Raw genomic sequence first — 24,483 nt, forward strand, 5'->3', positions numbered from 1 at the left:
TTTACTGACGCTACGTTTAGGAATACACCTGGTTGCGACCGTTATGAGGTTGCCAGATTTGACCCGGGGCGAGCTTGTTATGGGCCGAGCATTCTTGTATCCAGAGGGACCATGACATGATGATGATTAAGTGCACTCCTTTCATTTCAGCTCTGTTACGTCACAGCATCTGATTTTAATGAGCTTTCATTATCCCATGATTCAATTTGTGTAGTTATGGTCAGCCCAGAAAATTATTATAGACACAATGGACAATTCAAATGTTGTAGTTCCCTGTGGGAATTTTTTGTTTTGTTTTTGAAATAATCAGCAGGTGTGAACGTTGTATGAGACCGGAAGAACGCACAGCACATGTGCACCTAATATAGTATAGTATTCATTGTATTTTATAAAAGTTAATAATACATAACTTTTCTATCAATCCTGAACTTGGACTTATTTCTGTTGTGTGGATTCATGTTAAACTGTACTTACCTTGGCATGAGTCTAAATATTGTCCAACATCTTTCTCTGGTGCTTCTGTTCTTTGTTACAGTAATTCAGTCTCAGTTCATGGTGCAAAGGGTCTCAAAATTACATTTTAGCAGATAAACACACTGAAACAAATTCTGCCAACATTTAGAAGCTAGTCCAAATTGGTATACACATTTACACGTGGCTTATGTTACCACTAATAACCCCTTGTGCACATTCATTTGAATAGGAATGCCTTGAATAACAAAACAAACTCAAATGGATGGCATTTCCAGTTCTCAAGTTTTTCTCCCAATAAAATTTCAGCGTCTCTATATTTTCCAAATAGCTCAATTTGTCAATCACTGCTATTAGATTAGTTTGGGCTACTTCTTTTCAGTGAAACCATTGGATTTCATTGTGCTCTAGTCTTGTTTTGTGCAAAATGACATTTTCCCTCTTCAAAATTGCTTGTTCAACTCAATCAGGACACTCTAATGCTGGCAGAGAGCAGATGATCACAGAGCTTTTGTAGAGTAATGAGATTTTTATTGGAATGCCACTGCAGGGCGCAACACACAGACACACAGAAGCCCATAACATGGCTCTACACACACACGGTCACACAAAGTACACACGGACACACAGAGAGAAAGAGATCATAGAATTCTGTTTATTGGGTTCAAACTTTATCCAATTATACCATAATGCATAATTTGAGGGGCTGGGGGTTATGAATAGAGAACTGTTTTTTCTTCTTCTTTTTTTTCTCCTCATGTTCTTGAAATCTCAATGGATCAGTGTTTCTCAAATTCTTTCTTGTCAAGGACCCCCAAATTCATATGTATTTGGCCCCATCAGAAAATGTTTTGTGCCAGGGAACCAGAAGTAAAATGATTAAATATCTTCCAAACATTTTCAAAACTAATATAGCAGATGTACAAGCTTGCAGCACGTCACTTCTTCGTACTGCACTGTGAAATTGTACATTTGCTATTTTTGAATATCAATATCTATCTATCTATATAGTCTCTGTACGTACGTCTGTACGTACGTCTGTAATCCACGTAACTCGAGAACCGTTCGTCCCACCGACTTCAAATTCGACACACGCGTTCCACACCACCACAGGGAGTGCAGTGGCTGGTGTCGGTCGGACCCACGGTTGTCCAGAACCGCCCCAAAAAGCCCTCTGCCCGGGCTCTGGACAAGGCCCCTGCCCAGTGTCCATATATGGAGCTGGCCGGTTCTGACATCATTCTGACGTCTGCATAGACTCCATATTTGGGTATGCCTGACAAAGAACTCCATATATGGGTATAACAGGGGCACAGACATAATATCTGGGTGGGGCATGCATTTGCATCGTTCCAAGTGGGCCAGTGCCCAACGGGCATCGCTGTAGAGGCTCCAACAGGCACCGCTCTAGTAGATATATGGATGAAGTGGTTAGAATAATTGTGATGCTGTATTAAAGTGCAAATAACAGCATTTTAAAACTGCTTTTAATATTTAATATCATATTGTCTATGTCCATCTAATGGTTTGAGCCTCAATCACCACTCTGTATAACCAGTCCTTGTCATTTCTTTCTGGACTTTGAAAGCAGTTTTAGCTGCAGTACCACAATGTCCTGAGATGGTGGGGGTGCTGATATGCAGATTATTTAATATTTGAGTCATTATAATACTGATGCTAGATAAAACCAGGCTTGTTTCCATTCCATGCCAGCTTGGAAAATCAACAATGGTGGACATTGTAAACAAAGTGGAAATGCAAATTTGGAACTAAAGATTGAAGAAGAGGAGGAATTATACAAAGTAGGGTGACATTGATGACATCACGATGAGGACAAAATCAGTTGAGCTGTTCCTGAGAGCAATTTCCATTAAAGCACCTATATGATGTGAAAGCCTGATTGTTCAAAATTGGTTATTTGTGGAGATAGAAAACACATATGGGAGCCCCAAAAACACAAAAGAAATGGAAAAAGTTGAATTTTATGTTATAGGTCCTTTAACACATTTTGCTGGGGACCCCCTGGAACCCCCCAAGGACTCCTGGGAGTTCCCAGAAACCACTTTGAGAACCACTGCTCTAATGATCTCAACAACAAACTTTTTAAACTTATTTTTACTGCCCTTTTCGCCCCAATCTAGTCGATATTCCTCCCCACACACATTTCTGTGTTGTATCCTACTGACTCACCTCCTGCCAGTGAGGAGCCCCCACCGGGAGTTGTAGAGCCTTCGTCCTACTCCTCCCACCCAACACTCCCTGCTGACATTCCTTCAGCCCGTAGGAATACATGCCGTGATCAACATCACCCTGCCTGCCTTCCCTCCCGCAAACATGAGCCAATTATTGTGTTCGCATTGACGCCCGACAAAGCTGGATGCACCATGGTGGATTTGAACACACAACGGGCAGGAACTTTACCACTGCGCCACCCGCAACAACAAACTGGACGGACATTTTTCGAATTATACCCTGCACTTCATCACACATTTTCCTTCTAATCTTTATACTTCCTTGCACAGCAGTGTTGCCTATAGCAGATCTACACACTCACAATGAAGCTGGCTCTTTTCAGCACACAATCAGGCTTTGAAGAATGATGTTACAAATAAATTATGTAGAGAAAGATTTGCAATGTGTGCCTCCTGAGCAAATGCATCTTGTCATTATGTTCAAAATAGAACAATATGACTGCAAATAAGTATTGCTTTTATTCTACAAATATGCAAGGTTTTCATTTATTTTACACATTACAGTTCAGTAGGTTCACAAAAGTATGTTTGTGAATTAAGCATTCCGTGAAATATTTTTTCCCCATTTCCCATTTTCTCTCATGTACCTCATGTAATACCTCTGCATACCCCTAGGAGTACACATTGGAGAAACACGGCTATAATAGAAATCTGGTGAAAATAAAAACAAGAATCATGTCTTGATATGCATGATGTATCCTATATCTTCCGAGCAATGTTCTATATGGTTGGAGCTGCATGGTGAACCATCTGGTGAGGCGAACTAAGCGTGCGATGCAAACATTTGAATGTTAACAGCCTTGATCAACTTAGTAGGAATGATTTAACTACAACCATCCATCCTATTTAACTACACCCATCCATCCTTCCCCCTGCGGGTCATTTAGAAATACTTATGTCTATACTACAGTAAAACGTGTGTCTGACATATACAGTACAACGCATACAGCAGCTGAGCAGATTGAATTAAAGTACAAAGTGTTCCCCACCTTTCCCTATATGGAGAAGCATCTGGTTGTGTGTGTGTGTGTGTGTGTGTGTGTGTGTGTGTGTGTGTGTGTGTGTGTGTGTGTGTGTGTGTGTGTGTGTGTGTGTGTGTGTGTGTGTGTGTGTGTGTGTGTGTGTGTGTGTGTGTGTGTGTGTGTGTGTGTGTGTGTGTGTGTGTGCGCGCGCGTGTGCGTGTGCGTGACTGCGTGCTCGCGTGTGTACGCGACAGAGAGAGAGGAATAAGAAAGTGAGAGGGTGAGTAAAGAGGAAGTAGGGTCCTCCAGTGTAAATACAGCAAGATGGATGGTACTGTAAACACACACACACACACACACACACACACACACACACACACACACACACACACACACACACACACACACACACACACACACACACACACACACACACACAGGCCGGGCGCCATTCAACCTTGTGTGTTTGGAGTTCCTGTCTCAGGCCAGGCACTCTGCCATCTCCAAGGGTGTTGGGTTGGCACACAACCATCCTGGAGAGAGAGAGAGAGAGAGAGAGAGAGAGAGAGAGAGAGAGAGAGAGAGAGAGAGAGAGAGAGAGAGAGAGGTGTTCGATGGGAGGGGAGGGGGAGGGGGGAGGGGGAGGGGAGAGAGGGATGAATGAATGGAGATGACATGGACTGATTGCTCCTGAACAGTACGAAAAGCAGAAACAGTGACAGTGTTTGAAGTTACTGGATGTCCTATCAGCAGGCTGGCGAGGCGGGCAGCAGAGCAGAGCCAGCCATGTGCTCTCCACGTTGTCACTGTCATTCTCTGTCCTTCACTGTGAGACCCTGACACTTCGTTTAACCACAGTGGTTCTCCAACCTTTTCAATGTCAAGGGCTCCCAAATTAATATGTATTTGGCCACAGACCCCCATGTGAAAATATATATTTTATGTCAGAGACCCCCATACAAGATTTGTAATGTTTATTATTGTCAAACAGTTGATACACAGTTAGTGGTTAAAGGGATTTCATTTGAACTAGTTTAGCTGGGGAGTGGGGACCCCCTGCGGAACTTCCTCAAGTACCCCACTTTGAGTATACCACTGCCCTAGCGTGCTTATACTGGGCATGTCATAACAGGCCAAAATAGCCAACAGCTATTTTCACAAAGAGATTTGGCGTACAGGGGGGAAAGGAGCTAGAGTACCAAGTATAGACCCCTGGGAGACCCTGGTCAACAAAGTATATACGGTTTAAGTGGTTAAATAACCCATGAGTTTATATTATACGTACTTTGTGGTTTACCCATGGTTTATCCTGTTAAGCAGGACAGCACATGGTAGGTGATTTCCCTGTGTTTTATCCTGTTAATTACACAGCACATGATGGGTGATTTAATTCTTCCGTTTTTAATGAACCCATTTGTTTTCGCACATCTGAGCCAGCTCTCTTTTTCACATGACTTCTAGGCATGCTGGTCAGTTAAACAAGTTTCCCTGTCCATTTTGGTGAAACCAACCTTGTGTGTGGTTAGTATGCACATCAGGGTCACCTGTTGGTCAGGCTGTAACACAGAGGTCCCTATAGTTCAACCACCACTTCACATGTGTCCTTTTTGAGTGAACCATTCTGTTGTACCTATACTGTAGCTGCTCATTATAAGCTGCTCTGCATAATCCATCCAAATAACAGAACTGTAAATGTATTATTTATCCACAATTTACAAATGGATCAAATTTACCCCCAGCTGTGTATGTTCAAGAGGTCATGTTGAGCTTATTTCGTTGAGCCTATTTTTTTTAATTCATTTTTAAGGACAAATGTCTGCCTTATTTCCGTGAGACAGGAAAGGCAGGAAAGAGGCAGGGGATGATATGCGTCAGAGAGCCTGGGGTCAGATCTGAACCTGGGTCAGCTGCAAGAGTACAGTCTGTGTAGTGTCACTGTCGGGTGGAAACCTTGTACGTCCAAAACCGTTACTTTTCAGGAAATGGATGTCTTTTTTTCATCTTCCAGAACTAGTGAAAATAGCCGATCCACGAGCTCATACTGTAGTTGTTGACATCTGTACAAAACAACCAACTGTCTCAATCATTTTCAACGGATGTTGAACTCTGAGCGTGTCCGTGTGCTAGAGATGAATTGCGTGTTTTTGTAAATTCTGTGTCCGTAATGTGTGTGAAGGGCAAACACGTCCATATCTGTAGCAGCCATTTAAACACCATGAAATGAGCAACTGGGTAATTTTCGACCAATAGCACGCTTGGCTGCCTTATCTGACCAATGGCACGCTTGGCTAGCTTATCTGACCGATGGCATGCCTGAACGGGTTGCATATGTGACCTTTATGGGTCAATGTCAGAGGGCGAGGGATCTTGCTCCCAGCGTTCAAGTCCCTTATAAAATATGCATTTAACCACGCACGATTACACACAAACACGCGCGCACACACACACAAACACACACACAAACACATGCATACATATTAGTCATTTAGTGAAGTCATTACCCACCTACCACATACAGACATACACACTCACATGCTCTCTCTGTCCCGCACGCACGCACGCACGCACGCACGCACGCACGCACGCACGCACGCACGCACGCACGCACGCACGCACGCACGCACGCACGCACGCACGCACGCACGCACGCACGCACGCACGCACGCACGCACGCACACACACACACACACACACACACACACACACACACACACACACACACACACACACACACACACACACACACACACACACACACACACACACACACACACACACACACACAAACACACACACACACACACACACACACACACACTGTACACACATAGCTACAGTGATATCGGCACAAAAAATCTAACTAAACTAAATTATAAATTGTATTATTTTATTACAATGAATCTGTTTCTGTGAGCAAAGCCAAATATCATATGAGGCCACAAGACTGGTTTCCAGTTCTGCGCCAATAGAACAGTTACTGTTCAGGCTACCAACGTCATTACAAGTTGATTCAAATATAGACAGATTACCATGACAACAGTTGGACATACAGTACATGCGTCAGACTCTCTTATTTTGGTGGTCTTGTTTTAGCGTTATGCTCGTCAACAAAGCCCTCCGTTCAAATCCCTGTCAGGGAGTGGGTGTCCGGGCATGTCCTGTGCTGCTGTGCGATCAGCTTTCTGGTTCATCTCCAGATAATGTTGTTAGCCTCATTACAGACGAGAGACATGCTTGTCTGGCTTCCAGCCTTGTTGGTGAGGCTCCTTAATGTTCACAAAATGTTTGACAGAGCCGTCCAAGGTTACTATTAGGATAATGTGATTTTCAGGCTGGGTTTTTCACATTCTCTCTGCATCATTAACTCTGTGGGTCAAAACTCACAGTAGCTGTCCTCGCAGAGCAGATGTGCAGACGCAGTAAAATACTCAGTGTTTTATTTATCTATTTGTAACTCTGAGAATGTATACTGTAACCGACCCAAATTAAATCAGCACTGTGTCCCAAACATTTTGTTGGAATCGAAAGTTGTTTACGTTTTCTAAAATGTTTCAACATTTTCAAAAAATGTATAAATGTTGATTAGAAATAGTGAACACAGGCGGCGGCGGTGGCTCAGGGGTAGAGTGGCTGGATGGTAACCACAAGGTTGCCAGTTAGAACTTGGGCTCCCCCAGAGTTAGTGTCGAAGTGTCCTTGAGCAAGACACTGAACCCCTAATTGCTCCTGATGTGCTGGTTGGTGCCTTGCATGGTTTCCACTGGCGGTGTATGAATGGGTGAATGTAATGCACAATCTATGTAAAGCGCCTTGGATAAAGGCGCTATATAAATGCACCCTTTACCATTGAATCTATAAGCTAACAAGACGTCACAATGTGACGTGTTGTTAGCTTTTAGATTGGCTAATTTCAATAATAGGGCTTAAGTGGGGCGCCCGCTGGCCTACAAGTCCAGGCACATGCCACATATAAGCTCTGCTCTGACAGCGTGTTCGAGTCCCGTTCATGACGACCTTTGCTGCATGTCGCCCCCTGTCTCTCTCTCCCTCTTTCCTGTCAGTCTTCACTCGTACAGTATCTATCAATATAGGCAGAAAAGCCAAAGAACAAATCTTTAAAAATAATAACACCAAATGTATCTTTTGGGTCTTGAGCTGAAAAGTTAGGGAACCCCTGAGTTAGAGTATTACACATGTATTCAAACATTCAAACAACACACACACACACACACACACACACACACACACACACACACACACACACACACACACACACACACACACACACACACACACACACACACACAAATCCTGTCAGATATGCTGTCAATTGGATTCTCTGTCAGAAGCAGGAGTCCAATATAGACTCTATATTGACCCGACCCATGCATGTCCATTCAAGCGTTCATGCATTCACCTAACCATCTGACTGATCCATACAATCTGAGACACAACCTTGATGATCTGACTGACTGATGGGATGGACTGTGTGTGTGTGTGTGTGTGTGTGTGTGTGTGTGTGTGTGTGTGTGTGTGTGTGTGTGTGTGTGTGTGTGTGTGTGTGTGTGTGTGTGTGTGTGTGTGTGTGTGTGTGTGTGTGTGTGTGTGTGTATGTGTGTGTGCGTGTGCGTGCGTGCGCAGGGACAGGGACAGGTGTATGAATCTGAAGAGAATGGTAAAGAAGTGATAGGACAAACTCAGAAAGAAAAGGGGGAGATGGAGGATGGCGATGAGTGATAGAAGGCCCTTAGGGACAGGGATTAGAAAAATTACCCATAAGCTGTCGATACGTCAGCCAGGCAGACACACACATAGAAACACATGATCAATAATAGTGCTGTGTGTGCGTTCACGTCTGTCTGTCTGTCTGTCTGTCTGTCTGTCTGTCTGTCTGTCTGTCTGTCTGTCTGTCTGTCTGTCTGTCTGTCTGTCTGTCTGTCTGTCTGTCTGTCTGTCTGCCTGCCTGCCTGCCTGCAGTCAGTCAGTCAGTCAGTCAGTCAGTCAGTCAGTCAGTCAGTCAGTCAGTCAGTCAGTCAGTCAGTCAGTCAGTCATATGCATGCACACCACTCACACAAAGCATAATGCTCCAAACGTCTAGGTGGGCTCATGAATCCCCCCCTTCCCCATCCCTGTCCTTGTCTGGTGGCGATGTCATCCAGATCGTAAGGAGGGGGTCATGCTCTGTCGCTCTGCTCTTCCCCCTGGGCTGTCACATTTGACCTGGTTAGACATGGACTGGCATGCCCCTGGTCCAGAGACATGGACTGGCATGCCCCTGGTCCAGAGACATGGACTGGCATGCCCCTGGTCCATAGCCCAGTATGTGTGTATGTGTGTGGCATCTGGGAACAGATCAAACAGCTGTTTGGTTATTTGCCATGCCACCATCCCCTTTTGAGGAAGAGTGGAGGGCATGGCTGATGGGAGGAGGAGGAGGGGAGAGGAACGAGAGAGAGAAGGGGAAAGAGCCAGAGCCAGTATAGTGGAGCGGAGGTGCAGGGCAGCAGAGGGGTATTGAGAGAGGGACTGGCGGGACCGTTCAGTCAGTGGAGCGGAGAAGGGAATCAGCCAGCCTGGAGGAAAGAGAGAGACAAGAGGAAGGGCGTGATCCGTAGAGTAAGACAGAGTTACGACATTGAGGGGGCAGAAACAGCCTGGTCACGTGGTTCATGTACTCGCGCAAGTCCATAGACTCCAATGCATTCCGTAAACTTCCGGTTGTCCCCATTCAATAGAAATCTATGTACAGTAGAAGAGCCTGGCCCCATGAAGTGAACAGAGTTGTCGTAACTCTGTCTTACTCTATGGCTCTGGGCGTGATGTAATGAGAAAGCAAAATGGGGAGAAGGGCCTGACCCGGGCCAGCCAGCAGACTGAAGAGAAGAGAGGAGAGGAGAGGAGAAGAGAAGAGAAGAGAAGAGAAGAGAAGAGAAGAGAAGAGAAGAGAAGAGAAGAGAAGAGAAGAGAAGAGAAGAGAAGAGAAGAGAAGAGAAGAGAAGAGAAGAGAAGAGAAGAGAAGAGAAGAGAAGAGAAGAGAAGAGAAGAGAAGAGAAGAGAAGCTAAAAGAGGATGTAAATGAAGTGTAGGATGTGAGGGGGAGAGACAGAGCATGGTGATTGGTGGGGGGAGGCACAAAGGGGAACGGAGAGAGAATAATTGATCTAGGGATTTCTCATTTCCAATCCCCTGGTGAGCAGTGTAATGATGTGGCATTGGCCGTGCCCCCAGAGTGCGTTTCATTAGGTGTGATTAAACGAGGCCGGCTGACTGAAGCCTGTCCTCAGCTCACACAGCTGTTAAGCCGCGTGGACACCTCAACTTCACCCCTCTTTTTCTTTTATAAAGTGCAGGGCCCAAATTGAGCCAATTTAGCCTCAACAGCGGGCAGCTGTGTATTTAGAAAGAGTACCCGTAATGTGTGTGGGATCTGCCAGAAACGGCCCATTTTGAGTGCTGACAACAGAGCTATTACTACTTGTAGATCTCCTATTTTCGCTGAATGTTTGCCGCGGAATAGGGACTCTGGGGTTCTCTGGGATCTAATAAAACAAAACTATTAGTGTTAACCAACTTACTTTAACATCAAAAACGTCTTCTGTTGTGTCAAACTAGAAGTTTGCGTCTAACTCCATGCGTTGTCATTGCAGCCTTACTATAGCTATACAGTCATATCAGTGGACTGAACTTACTGAAGGTCTCGCTAAAATCATTTTTTTAGCAGCAGCCCGGTTGCTAGGCAACGCCTGCCTCAGCCCCGATCGGCCTATTTCCAAAATCTTTAGCCGACTCACTGCAGCGTCTCTAGTCAATGCTTTGACGATGCAGCACGCAAACTTTACGTTATTATTATTTTGTTGTCATTACCATCTGTGTGACATCAAAGGCCCCGTCAAAACAAAAGCGATCTCTTCACAAAATTGCAAATCCCGGGGTCCCCAGGGTGACAGAAAATGTACTCTGTTTGACAATATGACTGCTCCTCCCACTGCCACGATATGAAGAGGTCATCCGTTGATCTTGCCGTAATAGTCCTGCGGTTTACTGACCTGCGGTGATTGGTTAAGTTTATTCTGCCATTAGTTAGAGGGGGCAAATCAATGGGATTTAACAACCATTTGACTTCCAGAGGAGCTGACATATGGCGTTGATGGGGGTGGAGGAGATGAAGATGAGGCTGAGATGAGATGGGAGGAGGAGGGGGGGGGGGGGGTATTGGGGTAAGAAGAATAGAGGGATGTTAGGAGGAGACGGGGGGGGGGAAGAGAGACGGAAGGAAGAAGAGAATGAAAACGGGGACAACGTGAGAGAATGACTGCAGGGAAGGCAGCGTGAAGTGGAGGGAAAGGCGTGGGATGGAGTAAGTATAGGGCACTTCATTGGAATAATGAAATTGATCAATGATACAAAATAATTGATAATGTAATAAAATGTCAAAAATAGTTAAAGCCAATGTACAAGCTCACAACGCATCGTGATAGGATGCGTTCTGAGCTTGTACATGATTGATTGAATACTTTATTGGCAGAAATATAATCAGTACAGGGTACAGTCAAACAGAAATATAATCAGTACAGGGTACAGTCAAACAGAAATATAATCAGTACAGGGTATAGTCAAACAGAAATATACTCAGTACAGCGTACAGTCAAACAGAAATATAATCAGTACAGCGTACAGTCAAACAGAAATGTAGTCAGTACAGGGTACAGTCAAACAGAAATGTAGTCAGTACAGGGTACAGTCAAACAGAAATGTAATCAGTACAGGGTACAGTCAAACACACTTCCAAAGCGATCACCGAAAAAAGTCCTTGCGGTCTTGTTTCCATTCAGGTCCTGGGTATTTAGGCGATGGGTATACATCGCCTATTTAAACTGTTTCTGCACTACACTGTTAGGATGTTTATGATGTGACCCCTTCCCATGATATATAATTGTACACACTTACCTGATTGCTGCGGTTGATGGGTTCTTGTACTCGAAACGCGTTGCTGAGTATAGTCTGTACAATTTCAAGCCAATGGTTTGTTAGTTTGCCTAAACAACACCTGTTTGAGGGCATTAAAAGTTTAAAACTATTGTTTTGCATTGTACAGTGGTTTCCCTCCTCTATTGTTTTTGTATGATGAAATATAAAAGAAATAAACCGATTTATTGATGCATAATAAACGCGTAAGGGAAAAAGCACTTCAAAGCACAGTCAATTATTCGATTCATCAAAATGTAATAATTGTGAACCAAATGATGGATAGTTCCATCCCTTTGGTAGAGAGATAGTAAGATACAAGGGTGGGGTGGTGCTGGGTAAACGTACGGGAAGAGGAGGACGTTCTGGGACAGCAAGGACAAATGGAGGGCAAGGTAGGAAGGTTGGGGTGAAACATCGAGGCCAAATAATGAAAAGAAGGAAAGGAACGGTCAGTCAGTGGCACATCATGGTTTGTCCTCTGCTAATCTGTAGGAACACACAAACCCAGACACATGCACACACACACACGCACACGCACACGCACGCACGCGCGCACACAGTACACGCACACTTGTTATCGGTTGTTTTGTCTAACTGGCAGAGGATTTTGTGCATTCTCACGTGCGGAGCACATCTGAGCCTCTTTTATCTCTCACTTTAAAAGATAGCGTTCCTATTCCCTTCCCAGAGTGGCCGTGAGACTCGCTGCTCTCTGGCCACGCTGATCGCCGGTGTGACCTAATTACCACATGCATCTTTTATAGAAACCTCTTTGGCTGCTAAATCGCAGCGGGAGCCCTTTGGCCGGTGATATTTAACTTTTATGGCATCTGCTGCTGTAAAAAACCTAACCCGGTGTAATGGACTTTAATCCATTGAGACCTGGAACGCATCCATGTCACGTTAGCGTTTAACCACATTAACCATTAAACCGGGAACCCCTTTTGGTGTTTTAAACATTATGTTATAATTTAGCTATTGAAAAATAGCAGATCTACAAGCTCATAGCGCGCCACCGAGTGGCGCGCTATGAACTTGCAGGTCTGCTATTTTTGAAAAATCGTTAAAATGTGCCTCAAATCTTTCCGAAAATTGTCATGATTTAGCAAACTTTTTTTTTAAAATTTCGACGTCAGGCCTGAATGGGATAAGGCACAAACTGAATATCGTGCATAGAATGTGTAACATTTTTCTCTCCCTCTGTCTTGCTCTTTCTCTCTCAGACCCAGTCTCAGTGGAGTTGGACCAGTACGAGTCGGGGGTTCTGTGCGACACCCTGAGAGGGGTCCTCGAGGACCTGCCAGCCCCCATCATCCCAGCAATGATCTACAGCGAGCTGGTCTACACCGCACAAGGTACAATATCAGATCCTACAGCAGAGCTTCCCTTCACTTTACATCAATACAATGGCAATGGTACACAAGACTAACATTAAAGTCCACTGGCTGACCTTTGACTAAAAGTCACTTGTCCGATCCCTGCCAGTGTGAGTTTGAAGTGTCATCTTTGAGCACACACCCACACACCTAATAAATGAGCAACCTCTGTAATCCAGGTGATCATTTTCTGAGCAGCTTCTGAACCAAATATCCAGCTATGAACCTGCTAATGTGACATGGATACACAACAAACTAGTTTCAGTCGTTGTTGGCCAGTGCTTGATGCTGCTTTAAACCCTTATCTTCCTCTCCTCCAGGGGTGAAAGTAAGCAGGTACGGCCTGGTACTCCATATCACTAAAAGATTCAGTGAAGAGGGGACAGCACCTCGCTGCCAAAACCCACATACAACCGGTCACAATCGCAAGTCCAACAAGAGAACACATCTGCTAACGTTAGATCACCATAAGCAGCAGTTCTTCTTCTAAATTGCTTCTAAATTGTTCCAGTGTGTTTGTTGTGCCCACAGAGAACCCTGCTGCCAGGCTGCTTTCCCAAAAATCGTTTAGTTACATCAACCCCTGCTGCAGTTGCCTGTCTGATATCAACCCCTGCTGCAATTGACTGTCTGATATTGAGTGCCGTGGGGTTTTGGCAGGCAATCATTTCTTGCAAATCTCCCAAGTAAAATGACAGAAAAACGTTGTGTAGTTTCACGATGTTCAGTATTCCAACAACACAAACAGAAGGTCAAACAATCAATCTATCTGACTTTTGTTCTGTAACTCTGTCATAACAATAATGCATGTGCAATCAGAACGGCAGACTCACTCAATCTTCCGCCGTAGTCTGAAAACCCACCTCATCAGACTCCATCTTAGCCCGTAGCACTTGCCATAGCACTTGCTCTAGCCAGTACAGGCATACGTATGCAAAGGCTCAACTTATCTAACTTAGATAGAATTTTATGTAGACATAGCACTACAGTATATATGCATAGTTTCCTTATATAGATATTCCACTTTTAGGTTCTTAGCTTACGTATGATTCATGATGACGATTTGTATGTAGGCCTATATGATGTATGACCATGTTTTTGTTCTTGCTTACTGTAAATCGCTCTGGATTAAGAGCGTCTGCTAAATGCCTAAATTGTGCGTGTGCATCCTTACTTCGTGAAAAACAAAAATAGAACAATATGCTCCTTTCCTCTGTACATACTGTATGGTTGAACTCTGTGGTGAACTCTGTCTGTCGGCTCTAGTAAGGCCCAGAGTGCCTCTGTCACTTGGCGTAAGCACCAAAGCATGTCACCGCCCACAGACACGGCCATATTTGGATGTAAAGACAAGCTGGCTGTACCTTTGTGTCAGCGTCAATTGTTGGCTAATCTCCAGATGCTGTCTAATGCAGTAAAGACTGATTCTTATGGGAGATGACATTAAGTCTCTCTCTCTCTCTCTCTCTCTCTCTCTCTCTCACACACACACACACACACACACACACACACACACACACACACACACACACGGTCGCATGAACGCTCCCAGTTCCCCGTCCACCCGCCCACCCCTCGATCTCCCATATCTTTCTCTCTCCCTTCCAAATCACGTCTTGTCTTACTGAAGCTGACCTGCCTGCATGTCCTCCCTGTCACCTTTAGCCCGGTCCCTCTGGCTTTTAGAGACCCATCCCAAGATCTATTTTTCATGAGGCCGCGCTTGAAGTGTGGAGCTCAGTGCTTTGTGTGGGTGGTGTGCCTGCATTTGTATGTACTGTGCATGAGATGGACAGAGGCAGGCAGGCAGGCAGGCAGGCAGGCAGGCAGGCAGGCAGGCAGGCAGGCAGGCAGGCAGGCAGGCAGGATGGGCAGGATAGATAGACCAGATCCGATCGCCGTTCGATTGTCATCCCAACTCTTCTGTGAACTCTCGAAATATTATCAAACTATGAAGACATTTGCTCCAACTGCAACACACAGTCAATTTTGTAAGTGCATTTCTCTCCTGTTCCTGACCCTGTTAAGTTCCAGGCCTTTTTTCACATATTCACGGAAACATTTTAAGTCCAGATAAACCACTTAGAGAAGACACGCCAAGCACTTTGCGTGGGTCCTTTCAGGTTAAGCCCGCTGAAATTGAACTTCTTAATTATGATGGGGTTCACTCAGAGAGCCATTTACCTTGGTGGAATCAAATTGGTCTGTAATATGAAAAGGGATTTCAGGACCGAAACATTTAATTTGTACAGTAAAGATAAGTCATGCAATAGCATAAAGAGATCCCCGAAGAACACAGGAGCTATGATGGGCCAGCTTTGTTGTACTTTTCAAAGCTGTTCCTTGCTGTCTAAGCTAAGGCCTTTTCACACACACTGTCCAATAATCTTATCCTTTCTAAAATGGCGAGTGATCACTTTACAAGACGCTGAGCTTTCACCAGGTCAAATTCCTCCTAGATTATGATTCTCTTTTCATTGTGCAGATACTTGAGCACAGGTGATTCATTTCACTACAGTGGTCAGCGGTTTTTGACTTTGAATCAGCACCGTTGGGAAAATAGTGAGGGGGATGTTTGTATCGGCTTCATGTTGTTCATCACGGAGTGCCATGCCTATTTCTTATTCATCAATTTTCAGTCATTTTTTGTGGGGGCATACGTTAGTCTGGTTTCGACATCCGTGGCCGGTTAAGCCTCACCCGTGACTTCCGCATGCGGTTAGGGTTAGGTTACGGTTTAGGGTACTTGAAGTCCTCGACTCGCTCGAGCACCGTCCCGTCTGCACCAGTGCCTGGACTGCCTCAACTGAACAGGATCTGAAGGTTCGGAGAGCACTTGCCTGGAAAGTGTGGAAATCAGATATGGGAGAAGACCTTAAGAGGCGGCTGTTCATAGCTACTGTGGAGTCAGTACTGCTGTATGGGGCCGAGACATGGACCCTTACAATACAACAGGAAAAAGCCCTGGATGGATTCTACACAAGAATGCTACGAATGGCACTAGGTGTCACATGGACGGAGCGCATCAGAAATGTGGACCTCTATGGGGACCTACCACGGGTCACGGACAAAGTCAGAGAGAGAAGGATGAGGCTGGCAGGGCACTGCGTCAGGCACCCTGAACTTGAGGCAAGTAAATTGACCCTATGGGAGCCAACCCAGGGCTAAGCCAGGAGGGGAAAGAAGCGTACCACCTATGTAGATGTGCTGCGGCGCGACAGCTTGGCTGACAACACTGAAGAGCTCAAGAACCTGATGTTGGATAAGAAATTGTGGAGGGCAGCAATCCAGGAATCCCGAGTTGGTGTTGGCTAGACCTCTCTCTCTCGCAGCAACAACAACAACAGGGTTTAGGGTGTCGGACTATTGCGTGTCGGACTGTTAAGACGTCGGACCAAAGATACTGTATGCACCCGGAAAAAATACACAAATTGAACTTGGTTTGTGTGAAAAACTGGTGCACCATCGCACCCACTCGCCAGATGTGAAAATTATATCAAACTCTCTAGAGGCCTTTACCGTCACATTATCTTTAAGTGTTTTCTCATAACACTTAAAGTGTGTTTGAGGCATTTAACTAAAGCCAGTTCTATTTTATTCTCTCTCTGTTCATGTAAACATAATTAAACATAATCACCTTCATTTGGGTTTGACCTCCACATATCCCCTTTAATATTTTCCAAAACCACTTAATTTGTTTGATCTTTATTCTCCAAAAAAGGCCGCCAGGCAGACATAGGATGCTCACAGGGAAATTAAACCGTTTGCTATTTTACGTCGCAGGTTAATAATCATCAGTAAGACAATCCTTCAAGCACACAAACTGACTTCTTTAGCTGATAATTCAATCTATCTCATTAAGCCTGATTTCATCTCAAGATGCATTGCTTGCCAGAAATAACTCAACATGTTGACGCGTTATGAGCTTGTACAGTAGATCTACTATTTTAGCCTTGCAGAGTATGACAGAGAATACAATTGCTATTCGCTGCTGTCAGGCAGAAACCTCATCCCTCCATATTTACTTTCCCTAAATGAATGCCTACTTCGTTATACAAGAGTGTAGAAATTGCAGATCTACACTCTTCTTTTTATAATAAAAAAGGAACGGTTTTGGACATACAAGGTTTCCACCTGACATCTTTCTTTCTTTCTTTATTTGTTTATTTGGACAGGACAATGCATATTAATGGATGTCACATGGACGTAAATACACCGGATATAGCACAGTTGCTAATTTTCATCCGCAGTCCTCACAATAAACACAAAACGGAAAACAGTGGAACACATTTACATAACATTACATAGGGAACACAGCATAAAAAAAGAAATACACCTAAAATAATCATGAATGGTTGCAGCTTTGGTTTTCAAGCAACCATTTTTTTAGATTCAATTTAAAATATGGAAATGTAGCACAATCCCTTATACGCAGAGGAAGGCCATTCCATGCTACACAACCCTGTACTGAGAGGACATTTTGGCCGAATGTTGTTTGCCGGTGCGGCACTTTGCAGTCTCCTCGAGTGGTTGCTCTGGTACTGATTCCCCTATCAGGCTCCCGTTAATGAATTAACTTAGGGGGGGTGGGCACAGACCATGTAGGGTCTTGTATATGACCCCAACCTGTTAAAGTTATCAAAGCTAAAAAAAATGAGCCTCCGGAGGATGTTACAATGATGATATGAGTGGGGCTTCCTGTCAAACACTTTGAGCGCACTCTTGTAGAGCTGTATGGGTTTGAGAGTAGTCACACCTGTGCAAGACCAGTTTGTGAAACAGTATTCAATGTGTGATAGGATCATACAGTGAAGATACGATCTGGCCGCTCCAACTGTCAGGAAGGGTCTAATTTGTATAACATTTTGAAGGTTGAATTTAATCGTATTAGTGACTTTCTTCACATTTTTTAAAGGTTAGGGTTGAGTCTAATATGACTCCGAAGTACTTGAACTCTGGGACAAGGTCAAGTTCCTCTCCACCCAGAAACACATTTGAGGACTCCAACACAATATCATCTAAGCATTACGCTCTGCTTGGATTGCTCAGCCTTTAATGTCCATAGAAAATGTAATAAAATTGACACTTTGTTGTAATACTCATAGTATTATTTCACTTTGAAATGTTCATCTTTTACAACCCGGAGTGGTTAGACTTTTAGGGAGTTTCAAAGTAGTGTAATATCACGTCATCTATAATCTCAAAATTAAAATGTGCATGTTCGCTTTGTTTCAAAGTCATCCATTTCCAATTTGTTCCTGATTTCTTTTTCTTTCTTTTTTTCCATCCATAAGTACTGTATAAGTCATCTGATTTCCCCCTCCAGTGACTATAAATTGTTCAGCAACTGACACTTTTGTCATTACGATTATTCCATTACCCTTTTTATGAAGATATATTATGGATTACAGTCTATTACACTGTGAAAGTTGTCAGAAACCGAAATGCGGCGTGCAGCAGAGACATAACCTGCCTTTAACGTTGCTATTATGATCCCATTTGGGTCTAAAGACCTTCACACTTCATGTTTGTGCCTAGTTCAGCCTCCTTCCATTTGGCCAGCAAAGCGCAGGGAGGATTCAATTTTCTGTTGTCAGTTTTAAAGGTCACAACAACAATTGTATTCTTCCCACTTCCTCACTCCATCCATCTTTTACATCTTCTGTGTTCTTTTTAAAAAAACTAAGCCAATAGGACCCCCTCCACTCCCTTCTTCTTGTCTTCTTCTACCACTTCCCACTTTTCTTCTATTCTCATTCATCTCTCATTCCTGAAGCCCCCCACCCCCCATTCCCTCGCAATCATCTTTGCCTCCTCCCCTGCGGCCAATTACTCATCCCTTTGTTTAAATGAGGGCCTGACTGAGGTCAGCATATCCGACAACAAAGACCCTCTGGTGAGACTGACCACTGTCCATCTGGACGGTGCATGGGAAGATGAAGAGGAGGAGGAGTGAGGAGAGATTGAGGAGTTGAGGCAAGGAGGATGGAGGAGGTGGAGAGGAAAATGAAGGTCTGGGACGGCTGGGGAGGGGCAACGTTCACAGCGGCAGGACTGAGGATTAATTGACAGACAGCGTGGATAACATCCAGTCTAGTGGACTTCAGCAATCATGTTTGTAAAAAAAAAAATCGACATTTCCTCGAAAGCTGTTGACATGTCATGTGCATGTTTTGTCTCCGAATACTGGCTGTTTGCCATATAGGTTTACATTTTCGACGTTGTGTTAGAATTATATAATTGAAGAAAGCCATAGGTCAATTGCAGTCTACAGTACCTTGATCTATGTGGGCAATAAATAAAACTGTCTGACCATTCTTCTGAAGAAAGTTGTTTGGATGGCTTGTGCAATTTATACACAGTGCACCTCAGTGTTAATGTATCCATGGCTACTGGGATTGGTCACACGCTGGTGAGACGCTCCGCATTGTTTGGGCATTCATTCAGCCTGCATGCTTCAAGTTCATTCTGTCAGCGGTGAAGCGGTGAAGCCAGTGAAAAGCAGCAGCAGTAGTTTGGAAGAGACACAAGCCTCTGAAATCTCTCTCTAGTGACCAGTCATAAACACAAGTTACCGTTAGAATGGGAAAAATCTCCATATACCTCCGTCTGGGCATGCTTACTGGCATGCTCTAGAATGGCTTGCATTAGTCTTACTACTCCATCGCCCAATCAGAAACTGTCACGTCATTTTCTCTCTTCATTTACCAGTGTTTGAAGTGTTGGAAATGAAGACAAGACAGTTCACTTCACTTCACGTTTTATTTTGGTAACAATACACTCCAAGTGTATAACAAAATAAATAATTTATAAATGTTACATTATGACCATAAAAGGTATAGGCTGAAGCTATATCATTTGAGCGTATTATGCCTACCCTTACCACATACAATATATTGCATGACGAACACAAAAGAAAACAAAACTTGTCTTTATAGGAAAAACAGGAGAAAAAAAACAGTTCAATATGTGCACATTGTGCAGGTCTGGTCCTGTAGTTACTACAACACAGTGTGGTGGTCTCCAGGACCCTCACCCCTCACCCCTTGTCACCCCCAGCACTGTCCAGTTGTCCAGTCTGTCATTGTCCCCGATGACCAGCTGAACAGGCCAAGTTCCCTCTCCAGCCTTGACCTCTATTGACCCGCAAGGTCAGCCACAATCCATAATGACCGAGGGGTGTGTGTGTGTGTGTGTGTGTGTGTGTGTGTGTGTGTGTGTGTGTGTGTGTGTGTGTGTGTGTGTGTGTGTGTGTGTGTGTGTGTGTGTGTGTGTGTGTGTGTGTGTGTGTGTGTGTGTGTGTGTGATCGGACACAGAATTATATTGAGAGGTGAAGCAGTAGTGTGGTGTGTGAAGAATAGGGGACAGAGATTCTGAGTGTGTGTGTGTGCGTGCGTGCGCATGTTTCTGTTGGTCAGCGTCTATGGTCAGTGGTAGCCAGACAGAGTGGGGTCACTTCCATGACCTCAATCAGGTTGCAGCAGATTGTCAGCCATCCATCACCACCCACTCAAACAAACACACACACACACACACACACACACACACACACACACACACACACACACACACACACACACACACACACACACACACACACACACAGTCACACACACACAGTCACACACACGGCATACAGACATACTTGCCACACACACAAAATAAATATTATGACTGATTATGTACTGTAAGCACATGATAGGCTATATAACAGTCTACTATTATGCACACACATGTATTTGCATGTTACAGTGTATTCATGTACATTTATAAACATGGTAGATTGGCCATTATTTGGTGTTTGCCGCACACACTCGCGCCCACACACACACACACACACACACACACACACACACACACACACACACACACACTAGTGTGTGATGTGAAATGTGAGCTTTAGTCATATTCCATCATATTCAAGTGCTTTTGGAGAGAAATGATAGTCATAGAGCACTGTAGAGGGGAGCTGTGTACGTGTCTGTGACTGTGCCCAGGTGATGATGGTCGTTGATACTCATCAAGGAAGGCAATTATGTTTCTGCACTGTCAAATGTAATGCTACTTTTTTGCAATGTAGTTAAATAGAAAATCTCAGGGGGGAAGATAAATGAAAAATCATATCGTGATCCGAATCGTATCGTGAGCTAAGTGAATCGTTACATGCCTAGTACTTTTCTCCCTGGAAATAAAACGTCTGTGTTTCCGAGGCTAGTACTGTACTTAACGTACAATTTTGAGGTACTTTTACTCTAGTATATTTACAATTTTCAATGCTTGTACTTCTACTCCACTACATCTCAGAGTCAAATATTGTTCTTTTTGAGTGGTGTAAACCACTCCTACAACTGGCTTTTGTGTGCATAAAAAAATGACCATGGTTGCTATGTTCAAAATAATTTCTGACGTAATTAAATCACACCCGGGTGAACTGGATGACCGTAGCAACCGTGGTCATTTTCTCTGCGCAAAAAAAGCCAGTTGTGAAATCACATCCAGGTGTGATACATACATTTATCAAAAATGATAGCTTTTTTTACTTAACATATTTTGTGTGATTTCATTACGTCAGACATTACGTCAGACCACAGCTGATCATGCTATATAAAACCTTACACCACTCAGTTCACACGGGTGTGATTTTTAATTTAAAAATGGCCGATGTACAAGCTCACAACGCCTCGTGAGTGCCGCGTTTTGAGCTTGTAGATCTGCCATTTTTAAATGCTTTTAGACTTTTGAAAACCTTTTGTAAGTATATTTTGATGCCAATACTTTTGTACTTTTACTCAAGTACATTTTGGATAGCAGACTTTCACTTGTATTGCAGTATTGATACTTAAGTAAAACATTTGAGTACTTTTTCCACCAGTACGCTCGGTATATAATGAGTACTCTCTCTCTCTCTCACTCTCTCTCTCTCTCTCTCTCTCTCTCTCTCTCTCTCTCTCTCTCTCTCTCTCTCTCACTCTCTCTCTCACTCTCTCTCTCTCTCTCTCTCTCTCTCTCTCTCTCTAGTTTATCTGTCTCTGGGCACTCTGTGTTATTGGGATTGATTAGAACACTTCAGCTTCGGCAGAGAGGACAGAATACACCAATACCTCATAGAGTAAATCAACAGAGATCACTATTTCACCACCTTGGAACATATGGCTCACAAACCTTCAGTGCATATGCCATAAACCAACCTTGAAAAAGATCCTGGGACATTACAGAATTGTTCCTGTAGGGCTTCGTTTGTGTAATTGATTTTAGCAGTATTCTTAACTCAAAAAAGGATTTGCTGTCTAAGTGATGCTTGCACATTTACTGGCCCATAGTCTTGTGTTCTACGCATGTTTAATGTGGCTGTTTTTCACTGTGGTGTGCAGGGGAGAACTGGAGCTGCACTTACAGTAGTTGACTCTCCTTTATAAAAGGGTTCTCTTTTGAAACTGACTGTCTTGATGTACTAAATAGACTAAATCTAGCGTTCAGCACAAAGGCCTTACCCATTAAGACCTGAGGCCCTTTCTACAAAGGCCTTCTAAACCAGCAGTTCTTTCAAGATTTTTCTAAAATGTTAAAACAAATAATAATAAATAAATGACAGAGATGCTTTCCGGTTTTAACGGGTTAAGAAAAAAAAAAGATATGTTCTGTAATTTTCAATCAACCGGTTTCTGAAGTTTGTTTGTTTCTTTGTTGACCTTTTTTATGGTTAATTTTGGGGCATTTTATGCATTTAATAGTGATAGTGGAGAGAGACAGGAGAAGATGTGGGGATTTGGGTCACATTTGATTTGAACTTTAGTCAGACTCGAGGTAATTGAATCTGAACCGACTCGGTCTCAATTGACCATAAATAAAACACGGACCCATAGGGGTCTTAAACAGTCCGGGTAGACCCATGACTTTTGACCCAATATTTATTTAGGTAATGTAGGGGCCAAAGTGTCATGTCAATGCATCTGTCCATTTTCCTGTGAAGTTGCTATAGCAAACACAAACGGCATGAGAGCTATAGCCCTCCCCATTGGAGCGGAATAAAAAGTTATATGTGGTGGCCTGGGAGTGGCTCAGCGGTCCAGGCACCTTGGCCGGTAGTCCGAGTCTGGCAGTGGGCCTTTACTGCATGTCACTCCCCCATCTCTCTCCCCCATTTCCTGTCAGCCTACTGTCTGTCCCTCTATATAAAATAAAGGCGAAAGCCGCAAAAAAAACATATATGTGGAGGGAAGGACAGAGACGGACGGACGGACGGACGGACGGTCTGACTACTCTTCACAGGGACCACACAGAATAATACCAGTAAAGCGCCCTGAGGGCGTGCACACATCCGCCTGGGTGACGGCAGACTGCTGGGCGAGCGCTGGCGCTTTGGCATGGGGGGTCAGATCAACATATGGAATGAATTCTGTACTGGCCATATATGGAGTGTGTCTTAAGTGTACAGGGTTTGATGAGGTCAGATCAACATATGGAATGTCAGAACGGGTCAGCTCCATATATGGAGATGTAAGGGTGGCAGCATCTTGAGTGTTCAGGGTTTGATGAGGGAAATAAAATGTTGGGGCATGTGGAGTTGCCCAAACTGCAAGTGCACGTTTGAGTGAGGAGTCTGCTCCAACACAACACGAGATATAGCTATAAACACAACATGAGATCACTACACTGGTATCGGTATCCGGTATCGGTATCGGAGCTAACACATAAATTGAGGTATCGGGATCGGATCAGAAGTGAAAAAAGTGTATCGGGACATCCCTACTAGACATCAGTTATCTCCATCCCTGATGATGTCATGTGATGTCATGAGGCATGACCATATACGGATGCGTGGGGTGGGTGACAGACGAACACCCTGACTGACGGGAAATGCACGTTTTCATAGTAAATGCGACCTGCTGTTGCAATAAAAACATTCACGTATACACAAGGCAACATAATTATAGTAAGTAAAACAGAATTAAATTAAATGCAATGAAGCACTAATAAACACTGTTAATAAGCACAACCAATCAAAACTGATTGAGTGAGAATCAATTTAGTCACCTCTGTTCAACATTAAATGTCATTAATATCCCTTAGAGTTGTTAGAAGTTGCTAGAAGTGGAGGTCCAGAACTTGTGGTCATGTGACCAGTGACATCACTAGTACTCTGCACCAGTACTCTGCAGGCCAAAGGGTACAACAACGTGATGTCACTGATCACATGACCCCAAGTTCTAGACCTCCAGTTCTACTCTAAGTTATATTAATGACATAGTTGTCTTTCAATATTGAAAATGAGTGGTATTCCTCTTTAAGAGGTTAGAGAGACAGATATACATATGTACAGAGACAAAGAGAGATATACAGTACTATACTATATACTATATTTGACAAACAGACTGACAGACGGACCGTGAATCTGGATACAGTTGTCCTGTGCGGATTCACTGAGTGCTGCCCATCAGAAACCCAGACAGGC

The 24,483-nt window shown here is 43.9% G+C and overlaps 1 protein-coding gene across 2 annotated transcripts in view; it reads left to right on the forward strand.

The window, feature by feature from the left end:
* pik3r3b (phosphoinositide-3-kinase, regulatory subunit 3b (gamma)) overlaps positions 1-24,483 on the forward strand; it is a 254,079-nt gene that overhangs the window by 117,484 nt on the left and 112,112 nt on the right. For both annotated transcript variants that reach the window (XM_079506006.1, XM_079506007.1), the window contains exon 5: positions 12,878-13,009. In XM_079506006.1, the coding sequence (XP_079362132.1) occupies positions 12,878-13,009 (132 nt within the window). The remainder of the gene's footprint in view (positions 1-12,877; positions 13,010-24,483) is intronic.

The sequence above is a fragment of the Electrona antarctica genome (genome assembly GCF_951216825.1).
Source record: "Electrona antarctica genome assembly, chromosome: 7".
NCBI lineage: Eukaryota > Metazoa > Chordata > Actinopteri > Myctophiformes > Myctophidae > Electrona > Electrona antarctica.